The following is a 14,816-nucleotide window of genomic DNA, read 5'->3' as shown; positions in this document are numbered from 1 at the left end:
TCCTGTTAGTGTGATCCTACAAAATTTGTCCTCCTGTGACTGACATTTCACTTAGCAAAGTATTTTCAAGTGAACCCAAGTCTGTTTGACTTCATTGTCATTAACGACGCCACCAGTTTTCCACAGTCAAGAGGGCTAATTTTATGATGGGGGTGGGGGTTGGGGGGTGGTTGGAGCCTGTGGTCTTGTGTGAGGGTGGGGTAGTTGTTGTTAGGTGTTGCCATGGAGTCAATCCCAGCTCAGCGACCCCCTGTGACAGAGTAGGACTGCCCCATATGGTTTCCTTGGCTGTAAGCTTTACAGAAGCAGATCACCAGGTCTTTCTCCCTTGGAGTTCCTGGGCGGGATCGAAGTGCCACCTTTCAGTTAGCAGTTGAGCGCTTAACCATTGTACCACCAGGGCTCCTTGAGGATGGGGTAAGGGAGAGGCAAGAGGCCAAAGCAGGAATGTACGTGGAGTCTAAATTATTTTTTCCAAACCTCTCCTACGCCAGCCAGGCGGTGGCTCTGGAGGCCTTCCTCAGCCCGTTCCTCTGGAATAGGTTTTCTGGGAGTTGGCCCAGCCTGCTCCTCACATCTGACTGTTGGGCCAGGGCTGGTGGGCCTGGTGCTGACCTGTCCTCGAGGCCCCCAGATAGGGAGACTGTGTGTGTTCTCATGTGCCTCCTGAGGCCTTTCTGGGGCACCTGGCCCCCAGCCCTGCTGCTCTGCCCCTCTGGTTGGTGGGAGTCACCGGCCTCTGTGTGCCTTTTCAAAAACGTGCTGGAGACATTCGCAGGTCATGCTGACAGCAGTTGATTCTTTTGTTAATTCAGCAGTTTTACCTCTTGAAATTTATTCTGATACGCGAAGGTTTGTCTGTTTTGCTTATTGTGATGGCAAAATTAAAACATTTTGGTTGAGAAAATTTTGGATTATCCATTTTCTTAGTCATCTAGTGCTGTTATGACAGAAATACCATAAGTGAATGGCTTTAACAAAGGCAAATTTATTTTTTGACAGTCTAGTAGGCTACAAGCCCAAATTCAGGGCATTGCTCCAGGGGAAGGCTTTCTCTCTCTGTTGGCTCTGGAGGAAGGTCTTTGTCATCAGTCTGCACCTGGTCAATGAGCTTCTCTGTGCAGGAACCTCGGGTCCAAAGGATGTGCTCTGCACCGGGCCCTGCTTTCTTGGTGGCATGAGCTCCCCATGTCTCTGTGCTCACTTCTCTGTCTTGTATCTCAAAAGAGATTGGCTTAAGACACTATTTAACCTTGTAGATCTCATCAATATAACTGCCGCTAGTCCATCTCATCAAATCGTAGTGATAGGATTTCCAACACATAGGGAAATCCCATCAGGTGACAAAATGGTAGATATTCATACAGCACTGGGAATCATGATCTAGCCAAATTTACAGATTTTTTTTTTTATTAACTTTTATTGAGCTTCAAGTGAACGTTTACAAATCAAGTCAGACTGTCACATATAAGTTTATATACACCTTACTCCGTACTCCCACTTGCTCTCCCCCTAATGAGTCAGCCCTTCCAGTCTCTCCTTTCGTGACAACTTTGCCAGCTTCCAACTCTCTCTATCCTCCCATCCCCCCTCCAGACAGGTGATGCCAACACAGTCTCAAGTGACCACTTGATATAATTAGCTCACTCTTCATCAGCATCTCTCACCTACCTACTGTCCAGTCCCTTTCATGTCTGATGAGTTGTCTTCGGGGGTGGTTCCTGTCCTGTGCCAACAGAAGGTTTGGGGACCATGACCACCGGGATTCCTCTAGTCTCAGTCAGACCATGAAGTCTGGTCTTTTTATGCGAATTTGGGGTCTGCAACCCACTGATCTCCTGCTCCCTCAGGGGTTCTCTGTTGTGCTCCCTGTCAGGGCAGTCATCGATTGTGGCTGGGCACCAACTAGATCTTCTGGTCTCAGGATGATGTAGGTCTCTGGTTCCTGTGGCCCTTTCTGTCTCTTGGGCTCTTAGTTGTCGTGTGACCTTGGTGTTCTTCATTCTCCTTTGCTCCAGGTGTGTTGAGACCAATTGATGCATCTTAGATGGCCGCTTGTTAGCCTTTAAGACCCCAGACGCCACATTTCAAAGTGGGATGCAGAATGTTTTCATAATAGAATTATTTTGCCAGTTGACTTAGAAGTCCCCTTAAACCATGGTCCCCAAACCCCCGCCCTTGCTCCGCTGACCTTTGAAGCATTCGTTTTATCCCCCAGAAACTCTTTTGCTTTTGGTCCAGTCCAGTTGAGCTGACCTTCCATGTATTGAGTATTGTCCTTCCCTTCACCTAAAGCAGTTCTTATCTACTAATTAATCAGTAAAAAACCCTCTCCCACCCTCCCTCCCTCCCCCGCTTGTGACCACAAAAGTATGTGTTCTTCTCAGTTTATACTATTTCTCAAGATCTTATAATAGTGGTCTTATACAATATTTGTCCTTTTGCCTCTGACTCATTTTGCTCAGCATAATGCCTTCCAGGTTCCTCCATGTTATGAAATGTTTCACAGATTCCTCACTGTTCTTTATCGATGCGTAGTATTCCATTGTGTGAATATACCACAATTTATTTAACCATTCATCCGTTGATGGACACCTTGGTTGCTTCCAGCTTTTTGCTATTGTAAACAGAGCTGCAGTAAACATGGGTGTGCATATATCTGTTTGTGTGAAGGCTCTTATTTCTCTAGGGTATATTCCGAGGAGTGGGATTTCTGGGTTGTATGGTAGTTCTATTTCTAACTGTTTAAGATAACGCCAGATAGATTTCCAAAGTGGTTGTACCATTTTACATTCCCACCAGCAGTGTATAAGAGTTCCAATCTCTCCACAGCCTCTCCAACATTTATTATTTTGTGTTTTTTGGATTAATGCCAGCCTTGTTGGTGTGAGATGGAATCTCATCGTAGTTTTAATTTGCATTTCTCTAATGGCTAATGATCGAGAGCATTTTCTCATGTATCTGTTGGCTGCCTGAATATCTTCTTTAGTGAAGTGTGTGTTCATATCCTTTGCCCACTTCTTGATTGGGTTGTTTGTCTTTTTGTGGTTGAGTTTTGACAGAATCATGTAGATTTTAGAGATCAGGCGCTGGTCTGAGATGTCATAGCTGAAAATTCTTTCCCAGTCTGTAGGTGGTCTTTTTACTCTTTTGGTGAAGTCTTTAGAAGAGCATAGGTGTTTGATTTTTAGGAGTTCCCAGTTATCTGGTTTCTCTTCGTTACTTTTGGTAATGTTTTGTATTCTGTTTGTTCCTTGTATTAGGGCTCCTAAGGTTGTCCGTATTTTTTCTTCTCTGATCTTTATCGTTTTAGTCTTTATATTTAGGTCTTTGATCCACTTGGAGTTAGTTTTTGTGCTTGGTGTGAGGTATGGGTCCTGTTTCATTTTTTTGCAAATGGATATCCAGTTATGCCAGCACCATTTGTTAAAAAGACTATCTTTTCCCCAATTAACTGACTCTGAGCCTTTGTCAAGTATCAGCTGCTCATATGTGGATGGATTTATATCTGGGTTCTCAATTCTGTTCCACTGGTCTATGTGCCTGTTGTTGTACCAATACCAGGCTGTTTGACTACTGTGGCTGTATAATAGGTTCTGAAATCAGGTAGAGTGAGGCCTCCCACTTTCTTCTTTTTCAGTAATGCTTTGCTCATCCGAGGCTTCTTTCCCTTCCATATGAAGTTGGTGATTTGTTTCTCTATCACCTTAAAAAATGACATTGGAATTTGGATCGGAAGTGCATTGTATGTATAGATGGCTTTTGGTAGAATAGACATTTTTACTATGTTAAGTCTTCCTATCCATGAGCAAGGTATGTTTTTCCACTTAAGTATGTCCTTTTGAATTTCTTGTAGTAGAGCTTTGTATTTTTCTTTGTATAGGTCTTTTACCTCCTTGGTAAGATTTATTCCTAAGTATTTTATCTTCTTGGGGGCTACTGTGAATGATATTGATTTGGTGATTTCCTCTTCAATGTTCTTATTGTTGATGTAGAGGAATCCCAGTGATTTTTGTATGTTTATCTTATAATCTGAGACTCTGCCAAACTCTTCTATTAGTTTCAGTAGTTTTCTGGTGGATTCGTTGGGGTTTTCTGTGTATAAGATCATGTCATCTGAAAATAGAGATAATTTTACTTCCTCTTTGCCAATCCGGATGCCCTTTATTTCTTTGTCTAGCCTAATTGCTCTGGCTAGGACTTCTAGCACAATGTTGAATAAGAGCGGTGATAAAGGGCATCCTTGTCTGGTTCCCGTTCTCAAGGGGAATGCTTTCGGGTTCTCTCCATCTAGAGTGATGTTGGCTGTTGGCTTTGCATAGATGCCCTTTATTATGTTGAGGAATTTTCCTTCAATTCCTATTTTGGTGAGAGTTTTTATCATAAATGGGTGTTGGACTTTGTCAAATGCCTTTTCTGCATCAACTGATAAGATCATGTGGTTTTTGTCTTTTGTTTTATTTATGTGGTGGATTACATTAATGGTTTTTCTGATATTAAACCAGCCTTGCATACCTGGTATAAATCCCACTTGGTTGTGGTGACTTATTTTTTTGATATGTTGTTGAATTCTATTGGCTAGAATTTTGTTGAGGATTTTTGCATCTATGTTCATGAGGGATATAGGTCTGTAATTTTCTTTTTTTTTTTTTGTAACGTCTTTACCTAGTTTTGGTATCAGGGAGATGGTGGCTTCATAGAATGAGTTGGGTAGTATTCCGTCATTTTCTATGCTTTGAAGTACCTTTAGTAGTGGTGGTGTTAACTCTTCTCTGAAAGTTTGGTAGAACTCTGCAGTGAAGCCGTCCAGGCCAGGGCTTTTTTTTGTTGGGAGTTTTTTGATTACCGTTTCAATCTCTTTTTTTGTTATGGGTCTATTTAGTTGTTCTACTTCTGAATGTGTTAGTTTAGGTTATAAAAAAAGGTAGTGTTTTTCCAGGAATTCATCCATTTCTTCTAGGTTTGCAAATTTGTTAGAGTACAATTTTTCGTAATAATCTGATATGATTCTTTTAATTTCAGTTGGGTCTGTTGTGATGTGGCCCTTTTCGTTTCTTATTCGGGTTATTTGTTTCCTTTCCTGTATTTCTTTAGTCAGTCTAGCCAGTGGTTTATCAATTTTGTTAATTTTTTCAACGAACCAGCTTTTGCCTTTGTTAATTCTTTCAATTGTTTTTCTGTTCTCTAATTCATTTAGTTCAGCTCTAATTTTTATTATTTGTTTTCTTCTGGTGGTTGATGGGTTCTTTTGTTGCTCACTTTCTATTTGTTCAAGTTGTCGGGACAGTTCTCTGCTTTTGGCTCTTTCTTCTTTTTGTATGTGTGCATTTATCGATATAAATTGGCCTCTGAGCACTGCTTTTGCTGTGTCCCAGAGGTTTTGATAGGAAGTATCTTCATTCTCGTTGCATTCTATGAATTTCCTTATTTGCTCCTTGATGTCTTCTATAACCCAGTCTTTTTTCAGGAGGGTATTGTTCAGTTTCCAAGTATTTGATTTCTTTTCCCTAGTTTTTCTGTTATTGATTTCTAGTTTTCTTGCCTTGTGGTCTGAGAAGATGCTTTGTAATATTTCGATGTTTTGGATTCTGCAAAGGTTTGTTTTATAACCTAATATGTGGTCTATTCTAGAGAATGTTCCATGTGTGTTAGAAAAAAAAGTATACTTTGCAGCTGTTGGGTGGAGAGTTCTGTATAAGTCAATGAGGTCAAGTTGGTTGATTGTTGTAATTAGGTCTTCCGTGTCTCTATTGAGCTTCTTACTGGATGTCCTGTCCTTCTCCGAAAGTGGTGTGTTGAAGTCTCCTACTATATATGTGGAGGTGTCTATCTCACTTTTCAGTTCTGTTAAAATTTGATTTATGTATCTTGCAGCCCTGTCATTGGGTGCATAAATATTTAATATGGTTGTGTCTTCCTGATCAGTTGTCCCTTTTATCATTATGTAGTGTCCTTCTTTATCCTTTGTAGTGGATTTAAGTCTAAAGTCTATTTTGTCAGAAATTAATATTGCTACTCCTCTTCTTTTTTGCTTATTGTTTGCTTGATTTGTTTTTTTCCATCCTTTGAGTTTTAGTTTGTTTGTGTCTCTAACGTGTGTCTCTTGTAGGCAGCATATAGACGGATCGTGTTTCTTTATCCAGTCCGAGACTCTCTGTCTCTTTATTGGTGCATTTAGTCCATTTACATTCAGCGTAATTATAGATAAATAAGTGTTTAGTTTTGTCATTTTGATGCCTTTTTACGTGTGTTGTTGACAATTTCATTTTTGCACATACTTTTTTGTGCTGAGACGTTTTTCTTAGTAAATTGTGAGATCCTCATTTTCATAGTGTTTGACTTTATGTTTGTTGAGTCGTTACGTTTTTCTTGGCTTTTATCTTGAGTTATGGAGTTGTTATACCTCTTTGTGGTTACCTTAATATTTACCCCTATTTTTCTAAGTAAAAACCTAACTTGTATTGTCCTATATCGCCTTGTATCACTCTCCATATGGTAGTTCTATGCCACCTGTATTTAGTCCCTGTTTTTGATTATTGTGATCTTTTACGTATTGACTTCAATGATTCCCTGTTATGAGCATTTTTTTTTAATTAATCTTAATTTGTTTTTGTGATTTCCCTATTTGAGTTGATATCAGGATGTTCTGTTTTGTGACCTTGTGTTGTGCTGGTATCTGATATTACTGGTTTTCTGACCAAACAATTTCCTTTAGTATTTCTTGTAGCTTTGGTTTGGTTTTTGCAAATTTTCTAAGCTTGTGTTTATCTGTAAATATCTTAATTTCGCCTTCATATTTCAGAGAGAGTTTTGCTGGATATATGATCCTTGGCTGGCAGTTTTTCTCCTTCAGTGCTCTGTATATGTCATCCCATTTTCTTCTTGCCTGCATGGTTTCTGCTGAGTAGTCTGAACTTATTCTTATTGATTCTCCTTTGTAGGAGACCTTTCTTTTCTCCCTGGCTGCTTTTAAAATTTTCTCTTTATCTTTGGTTTTGGCGAGTTTGATGATAATATGTCTTGGTGTTTTTCTTTTCGGATCAATCTTAAATGGGGTTCGATGAGCATCTTGGATAGATATCCTTTCGTCTTTCATGATGTCAGAGAAGTTTTCTGTCAGCAGATCTTCAACTATTTTCTCTGTGTTTTCTGTCCTCCCTCCCGTTCTGAGACTCCAATCACCCGCAAGTTATCCTTCTTGATAGAGTCGCACATGATTCTTAGGGTTTCTTCTTTTTTTTAATTCTTCTATCTGATTTTTTTTCAGCTATGTTGGTGTTAATTCCCTGGTCCTCCAGATTTCCCAGTCTGCATTCTAATTGCTCGAGTCTGCTCCTCTGACTTCCTATTGCGTTGTCTAATTCTGTAATTTTATTGTTAATCTTTTGGATTTCTACATGTTGTCTCTCTGTGGATTCTTGCAACTTATTAATTTTTCCACTATGTTCTTGAATAATCTTTTTGAGTTCTTCAACTGTTTTATCAGTGTGTTCCTTGGCTTTTTCTGCAGTTTGCCTTATTTCATTTCTGATGTCATTCCTGATGTCTTGAACCATTCTGTAAATTAGTTTTCTATATTCTGTATCTGATAATTCCAGGATTGTATCTTCATTTGGGAAAGATTTTGATTCTTTTGTTTGGGGGGTTGTAGAAGCTGACATGGTCTGCTTCTTTATGTGGTTTGATATGGACTGCTGCTCCGAGCCATCACTAAGATATAAAAAGATATAGTAGTGGTTTATTCTGTAATTGCTCACTGAGTCTTATCTTGTTTTGTTTTCTTTCAATGTACGTGGATGGGCTACTAGATTGTGCTGTCTTGTTTGTTGTAGCCCTTGACTTACTTATTACCTAGTACCAGCTGGTTTGGGCTGTTGCCAGATATATATGCCTGAGTCTATTCACTGTTCTTGAGTAGAATCTGATTTTGGGTCATCAAGTGTGTGCTGCACCCTAACACCTATCCACCTCGAGAAGTAGTGGTGATAGTTGTGTGCACCAGATTCTATTAGCAGCTGGGGTTCACCCTCCAGGGGGGGCCGGATGCTGACAGGCTTCCCCCAAGTATCAGTGAGGTAGGTGTGTCTCTATTCCTATAGCACCTTGGTGGGAGGGCACTGCAGCTGTACCTTAGGCCCCCATTGCAAGTACCTCTACTGATTGGTAGGTGTCACCCTCCTTAGATCCCTAAGGCAAGAGGCTAGGTGGTCTGGGGGGAGCTTCAGCCCTCAGTTCCCTGTTGTGGTTCAGTTAGGGCTCTGTTGAATAAGCAGAGATATCAGACCTGGGAGACTTGTTTTTCCAGAAAATGCTAAAAAAAAAAAAAATGCAGTCAGATCCCTATCAGAGCTGCCTTTGGATTATAACTGCCACCTTATTCCCTGTAAGGATGAAAGTCCGAGATTTGGATCATATATGCTTGGCTGTAGCTGGTTCTGTGTTTTTAGTCCAATTAGGGATGGATTTTTGGTCCCTGGGTTTTTTGTGGTTCCTTCTCTCAGGCTGGAAGAATGGGTGAGGAAAAGACCAAAAAAAAAAAAGGGAAAAGCAAAGCCGCCGTGGAGCCGGAGCCGTTCTCCCTCTGGCTCAGGAAATTCCAATGTTAATGAAGCCGCCTGGGAAGGGTGGGGGAGGGTTCAGAGAAACAGGAGAGTAGCACTCCGGAATATAGCCAAAGTTGCTTATCTTGCTTGGAATGACTATTTTATCTGAGATTCCCGAGGGCCGTGTCGCCTGTGTGTGCTGGCTGTGTGGAGATTGCCCCCTAGGGTCTGGCCCACTGAAGCCGTGGTCAGATGCTCCGCTGCCAGTCCAAAGCCCAGCGTCAAGGTTCCGCTGCTGGGACGCTGCACTCCCGGCTTCAAAATCAGTCGCTGCCTCCCGGGGACTTCTCGTCCCGCCAGCCGGGTCGCTGCGTTGCCTCCGCGGACCGGCTGGGCCCCCTCCCAGGGTTAGTTCAGGGGAGTAGGCCTGCTCCCTGTGCTTGCACCGTGACAGTGCCCGGTCAAAAGCCCGGCGCCAAGGTTCCCCGGCTGGGACGCTGCACTCCCGGCTCCAAAACCAGTCACTGCCTCCCGGGGACTTCTCCCACCAGCCGCGTCGCCACGTCGCCTGCCCGGACTGGCTGGGCCTCCTCCTGGGGTCAGTTCAGGGGGGTAGGGCTTCGCCCCTTGTTTGCGCCGTCACAAGATTTTGTGTTCAGCTCCCCTGGGCTGAGACCTAAGCCTGGTGCCAAGGTTACCTGAATGGGACGCTGGTTCCAGGCTCCGAAAACAGTCAGTTCTTCCTGGTATTTGTTCGTTCTCTGTCTCTAAATCTGTGTTTGTTGTTCAGGGTTCGTAGATTGTTATGTATGTGATCAATTCACTTGTTTTTCCGAGTCTTTGTTGCAAGAGGGATCCGAGGTAGCATCTACCTAGTCCGCCATCTTGGCCCCGTCTCCTTGACAGATATTTTTGGGAACACAACCCAATCCGTGACATCCATATACTGCGTTCCTTGAAGTTTTTCTGTGTACTCATTAAAAATCATGTTGTAGAAGATCATTTAATGACCTGGAAAAGACACATGATTTATTAAGTGAAAAACTGTACACATATGTAAAATATCTCATATCTGTGTGTGAGAGGATTATGAGTAACTTTTATTTACTGTTTTGTAATTCCCATGTTTCTAAATCTGTAGTGAGCATTTATAACTTATGAAGAGAAAACTTTTATTTTTAAAATTACAAAAAGTACGGCACACTGGTGTGCATGCCGCATGTGTACATATGTGTACACTCATCAAGGAAATGAAAGCTCACTGCTCCTGGTGCCTGTCTTTATGAATAAAAATGTAGAGGAGATTTTTGAAATGGGAGCAGTTTCCTCATCTATAAAATGGAGAAAACAAGGGTACCTACCTTGCAGGATTTTTGTGAGGATTTAATGAGCGAATAAGTGGTGAGAACAGTTTCTATTAGCTCATAGTGTTAGCTGTTCCCATTATTGCTGTTTTTGCTATTGCCGTTGTTATTATTTTGGGTTTCCTGCACCACGTCCGTAAAATGACCCACATGCTTTCCCAGGGTGCCTGTCCCCTGTATTTGGCTTTGCCCAAGAGCCGTTGCATTTTCATCGGATGTTGGGTTGTGTGGCTCTTGCCTACGTTTCTGTTACTTGTGCAAACAAGGATTGGAGAGCGTGTGCATCCCTCCGCCAGGGCCAGGTTGCCCTTTAGAAGTTGTCAGTGTATGAACCGTGCTGCTCTGTGGACAGGACCAGCGTTAACAGTCCACCTTTCTCTTGCACCAGGCACGTAGGGCTGTGTGACCTTGGGCAAGCTTCTAAACCTCCCAGAGCTTCAGCTTCAGCTAAAACAGGGATATGATTCTTATGAATGCATCTTTAGGAAAGTCACCGTGCATGGATATTTCCTCTGTGTACCTCACTCAATTGACTGTTGTGACTGTCAAATAAAGTAGAAGTGCTTTGGAAAACTGGACATGACCTACCCATTGCTGTCGCGTTGATTCTGATTCATTGCGGCCCTGTAGGACAAAGTAGAACTGCTCCATAGGTTTCCAAGGAGCAGCTGGTGGATTCAAACTACCAGTCTTTTGGTTAGGAGCCAGGTTCTTAACCACTGTGCCACACTAGGGCTTTGAATATGCTCTACAGATGTAGGGAATTTGCTTCTTGGATTGAGTTGGGCCATGTTGGAGAAGAGATATTTTGCTTTCCTTCCATTCTTGTCGTTCATTCCTTCCTTGCAGGTGTTCCTTTTTCATAATTCATTTATTCAGTAAATACTTCTTGAGTGTCTCCTATGTGTCTGACCCTTTGCTGGGGGCAGGGGGTTGGGGGTGAGTGATGTCAGTGCCATGGGCAGGCAGAGGCAGCCGTCAGCAGGGAAGGAGGGTGTGGATAGAGTGCTGAGGGGAAGCTTCACAGGGACAGTCAGGTGAGCAGAGACCTGCATGTGGAGAAGCAGCAGAGCCGAGTGACATCTGGAGAAAGAGCATTCCAGGCAGTGGGAAGAGCCGATGCAAAGGCCTTGGGTGAGAACGAGTTGGTGACTTGATCAGAAGAGGTCTTGAAAGTCAGTCAGTCAGTCACCTAGATGAGCCTGTAGTCCAAACAAACTCTAAGTCCGCATTCCAAGAAGTTCCCACTATAGGGGCTTGAAAGTCTCCATAGAGCGCTAAGGGCTAAAATATCCCTCCAGGTATAATCAGGTACAGAGACCTACCTAGGCGTGTGTGATTATCTGAAAGGGCTTTGATTGTACATTGTAGAGCGCCCAGGACTTGAAGTGAGAAGACCTAGATTCAAGTGTTGGCTGTGTGGTCTTGAGCAAGTCTCTTGACCACGATGGTCCTCAGTATCTTCATCTAAAAATAGGGAATAACGCCACCTACCTAAGTGCTTGATTGTTAACTAAAAGGCTGACAGTTTGAACCCACCAGCCATTCCCTGGGAGAGAAGACCTGGTAATCTGCCTATACAGAGATTGTTGTTGTTAGGTGCTGTCGAATTGGTTCTGACTCATAGTGACCCTGTGTACAACAGATTGAAACACTGCCTGGTCCTGCACCATCTTCACAATCGTTGCTATGCTTGAGCCCATTGTTATAGCCACTGTGTCAATCCATCTCATTAAAGGTCTTCTTTTTTGCTGACCCTCTACTTTACCAAACTTGATGTGCTTCTCCAGGGACTGGTCCCTCCTGATAACACGTCCACAGTACGTGAGACAAAGTCTTGCCATCCTCGCTTTTACAGACGAAGAGACACCAAGGAGCATTCTGGGTGTACTTCTTCCAAGACAGATTTGTTTGTTCTTCTGGCAGTCCATTTGCCAACACTGTAATTCAGATGTGTCAATCCTTCATTGGTCTTCCTTTTTCATTGTCCATCTTTTGCATGCATGTGAGGTGATTGAAAACACCATGGCTTGAATCAGGCATGCCTTAGTCCTCAAGGTGACATCTTTGCTTTTAAACACTTTAAGGAGGTCTTTTGTGGCAGATTTGCCTGATACAGTACATCATTTGATTTCCTGACTGCTGCTTCGTTGAGTGTTGATTGTAGATCCAAGTAAAATGAAATCCTTGACAACCTCAGTCTTTGCTCCATTTATCATGATGTTGCTTATTGGTCCAGTTGTGAGGATTTTTGTTTTCTTTATGTTGAGGTGTAATCTGTACTGAAGGCTGCAGTCTTTTATCTTCATCAGTAAATGCTTCAAGTCCTCTTCACTTCCAGCAAGCAAGGTTGTGTCATCTGCATATCACAGGTTGTTAATGTAATCATAAAGATTACAGCCTAGTAAAACTTATGGGGCAGTTCTACTCTGTCTTATAGGGTCAATAAAGAGATGGAATTGACTCAGTGGCACACAACACCAGCAAGGATTAAATTGTTAGTGAGCACTTTGTCAATGATAACATGCTGGACAAGGGTTGAGTGTCTTTATTTTATTGTTGTTGAGAATATATACAGCAAAACATACACCAGTTCAAGTTTCTACATGGTCAGTTTTGTGATGCTGATTACAGTCTTCGAGTTGTGCAACCATTCTCACCCACTTTTCTGAGTTATTGCTCCCTCGTTAACATAAACTTACTGATCCCTAAGCCCCTTATCTAATATTTCAAGTTACTGTTGTTGATTTGGTCCCATATAGATAGTTCTTAAAAGAGCACAATGCTCAAGGCAGGCCTTTTTTACTAGTTAAGCTAAACTGTTACTTGGATATAAGAAGACTTTAGGGAATATTTTTGGTTTAAGGTTTAAAGATTATCTCAGGGCAATAGCTTCAGGGGCTCAGCCACCCTCCATGACTCCAGGAAGTCTGAAGTCCATGAGAATTTGAAATTCTGTTTTGCATTTTTCCCCTTTTGATTGGGATTCTTCTATAGACTCTTTGATGAAAATGTTCAGTAAGGGTAGCTGGGCCCCATCCAGTTCTTCTGTTCTCATGGCAAAGGAGGCAGTTGTTCATGGAGGCCATTAGCCGCTCATTCCATATCCTCCTACTCCTGACTCTCCTTCTAAGTGCCTTTATTAAGGGAAGCTCTGAATTCAAAGTGCAGAGAGGCATGGGTCTCTGTGTGGCACAGATGCCAGTCTCTGAGCGCTCAAGAGGCTGTGCACAACACTGGGATCTGTTCCTCCCTGTCTCATTGGTACAGTGAGCATATGTCATGCCTGAGATTGGTTCACAGTTCTCCTAGGACAGAGAGCGTTTCCTGATTTCTTGTACATCCCGTCCATCCTGGAGGCTTCCTGGTTCACATGTTTCCAGTGAAGTTTCCAATGAAGGCTTCTCTATTCTGACATTAATCCACACTGATCTTTCCATTAATTCACACTGATCTTTCCGTCTTCTCATCCAGACCCACAGCTCCTACTTACATGTGGCTTTGTATCTCTGCACTGTTTCATTTGCTTCTCTGGCTAGAACATAAGCTTCTTGAGAGTAAGAAGTTTTTTTTTAATATTCTTTTCACCCCTCCTTAGAAATAGCATAAATTAGAGGGATCAGTCCATATTGAAGTACACTTTGAGCTAAAATACTCAAAAGTGATCTTAATGACACCTTGAGTGGATCGTATATTTTCACCGTTGAATTAAGCCGCAGCTGTAGTTTTTACCCACCTAAAAGTTCTGGGTTTCCGCTATTAAGCGTTACTTCTTTTTGGCATCACTAGGCTTTGGGAAAATGATAACGCCTTGTTCTTTAGCCCCCAGGTTTCCCTCGATGCCAGAGTTCCTTTTCCTGCCCGAAGGTCATCCGTGGACGCCTCGGCCATGGCGTCACTCTCAGAGCCTGTGACGTTCAGAGAGTTCTGCCCGCTGTACTATCTCCTCAATGCCATTCCCACAAAGATCCAGAAGGGTTTCCGCTCTGTGGTGGTCTACCTCACGGCCCTGGATACCAACGGGGACTACATCGCGGTGGGCAGCAGCATCGGCATGCTCTACCTATACTGCCGCCACGTCAACCAGATGAGGAAGTACAACTTCGAGGTGAGTCTTGGTTTTCTTCACCTCTGCGTGCGAGAGCCCTGGCTGACCTCTAACACGTGTAAATGTGCTCTAGGTCAGGATCATTTATTTATGCCTCATTTGCCAGAAAGTGGCCTTGACATCTCACCTGAACAATACTTTAAAACTACCTTAAATCAAGCAGTGTTTTTAACTTTTTTTCCCTTCTGACTTCAAAAACCTAGCATCACTTTAAAAGAGAACACTTTATTGCTTTAACACTTGCTAGAAATATTTTGGAGGAGCCCAGGTGGTACAGCAGTTAAGCACTTAAACGCTAACTGAAAGGCTGGCCGTTTGAATCCACCGGAGGGCTTGTGAAAGACCTGCCTGCTTCTGTGAAGGTTACAGCCAAGGAAACCCTATAGGGCCATTCTGTTCTGTCACGTGGGGTGCTATGAGTCGGAATAGACACGACGGTGTACAACAACCACAGAAATACTTTGGAAGTAGGTTGTTTTTTCTAAGTGTTTTCTTTCTCAAAGTGCCTTGATTGACCTATCCGTAGTTATTGTGTTGTTGAAATTGCTATGAAAGAAGATTAATGTAAGTAATGACTAGTTGTCAGAATATACAAATCTTAAATAGAATCACTTGTGTATGACCCTGATGTTAGAATCAGGACTGATCTCTGTTCTGTATTATTGGTTGACCCTGGTATACCTGTGTGTTGTAGATACTGGTGAGAGCGTTGTCCGAGCAGGTTATAACTGACGCCAAATGTTGATGAGCCATAGTTTAATTCATCCACTTAGTCAGTATCTGTAGCTTATTGAGTACTCA

At 42.5% G+C, this 14,816-nt stretch overlaps 1 protein-coding gene across 4 annotated transcripts in view; it reads left to right on the top strand.

The window, feature by feature from the left end:
- Positions 1-14,816, top strand: part of TECPR2 (tectonin beta-propeller repeat containing 2) — a 127,272-nt gene that overhangs the window by 6,991 nt on the left and 105,465 nt on the right. For all 4 annotated transcript variants that reach the window (XM_049899641.1, XM_049899640.1, XM_049899639.1 and 1 more), the window contains exon 2: positions 13,730-14,015. In XM_049899641.1, coding sequence (XP_049755598.1) covers positions 13,797-14,015 — 219 coding nt within the window. In that variant the 5' untranslated portion in view covers positions 13,730-13,796. The remainder of the gene's footprint in view (positions 1-13,729; positions 14,016-14,816) is intronic.

This window comes from Elephas maximus, chromosome 10 (genome assembly GCF_024166365.1).
Source record: "Elephas maximus indicus isolate mEleMax1 chromosome 10, mEleMax1 primary haplotype, whole genome shotgun sequence".
NCBI classification, from domain to species: Eukaryota; Metazoa; Chordata; class Mammalia; order Proboscidea; family Elephantidae; genus Elephas; species Elephas maximus.
Note: the sequence above shows the minus strand (reverse complement) of the source record. Positions and strands in the feature narration are given on the sequence as shown.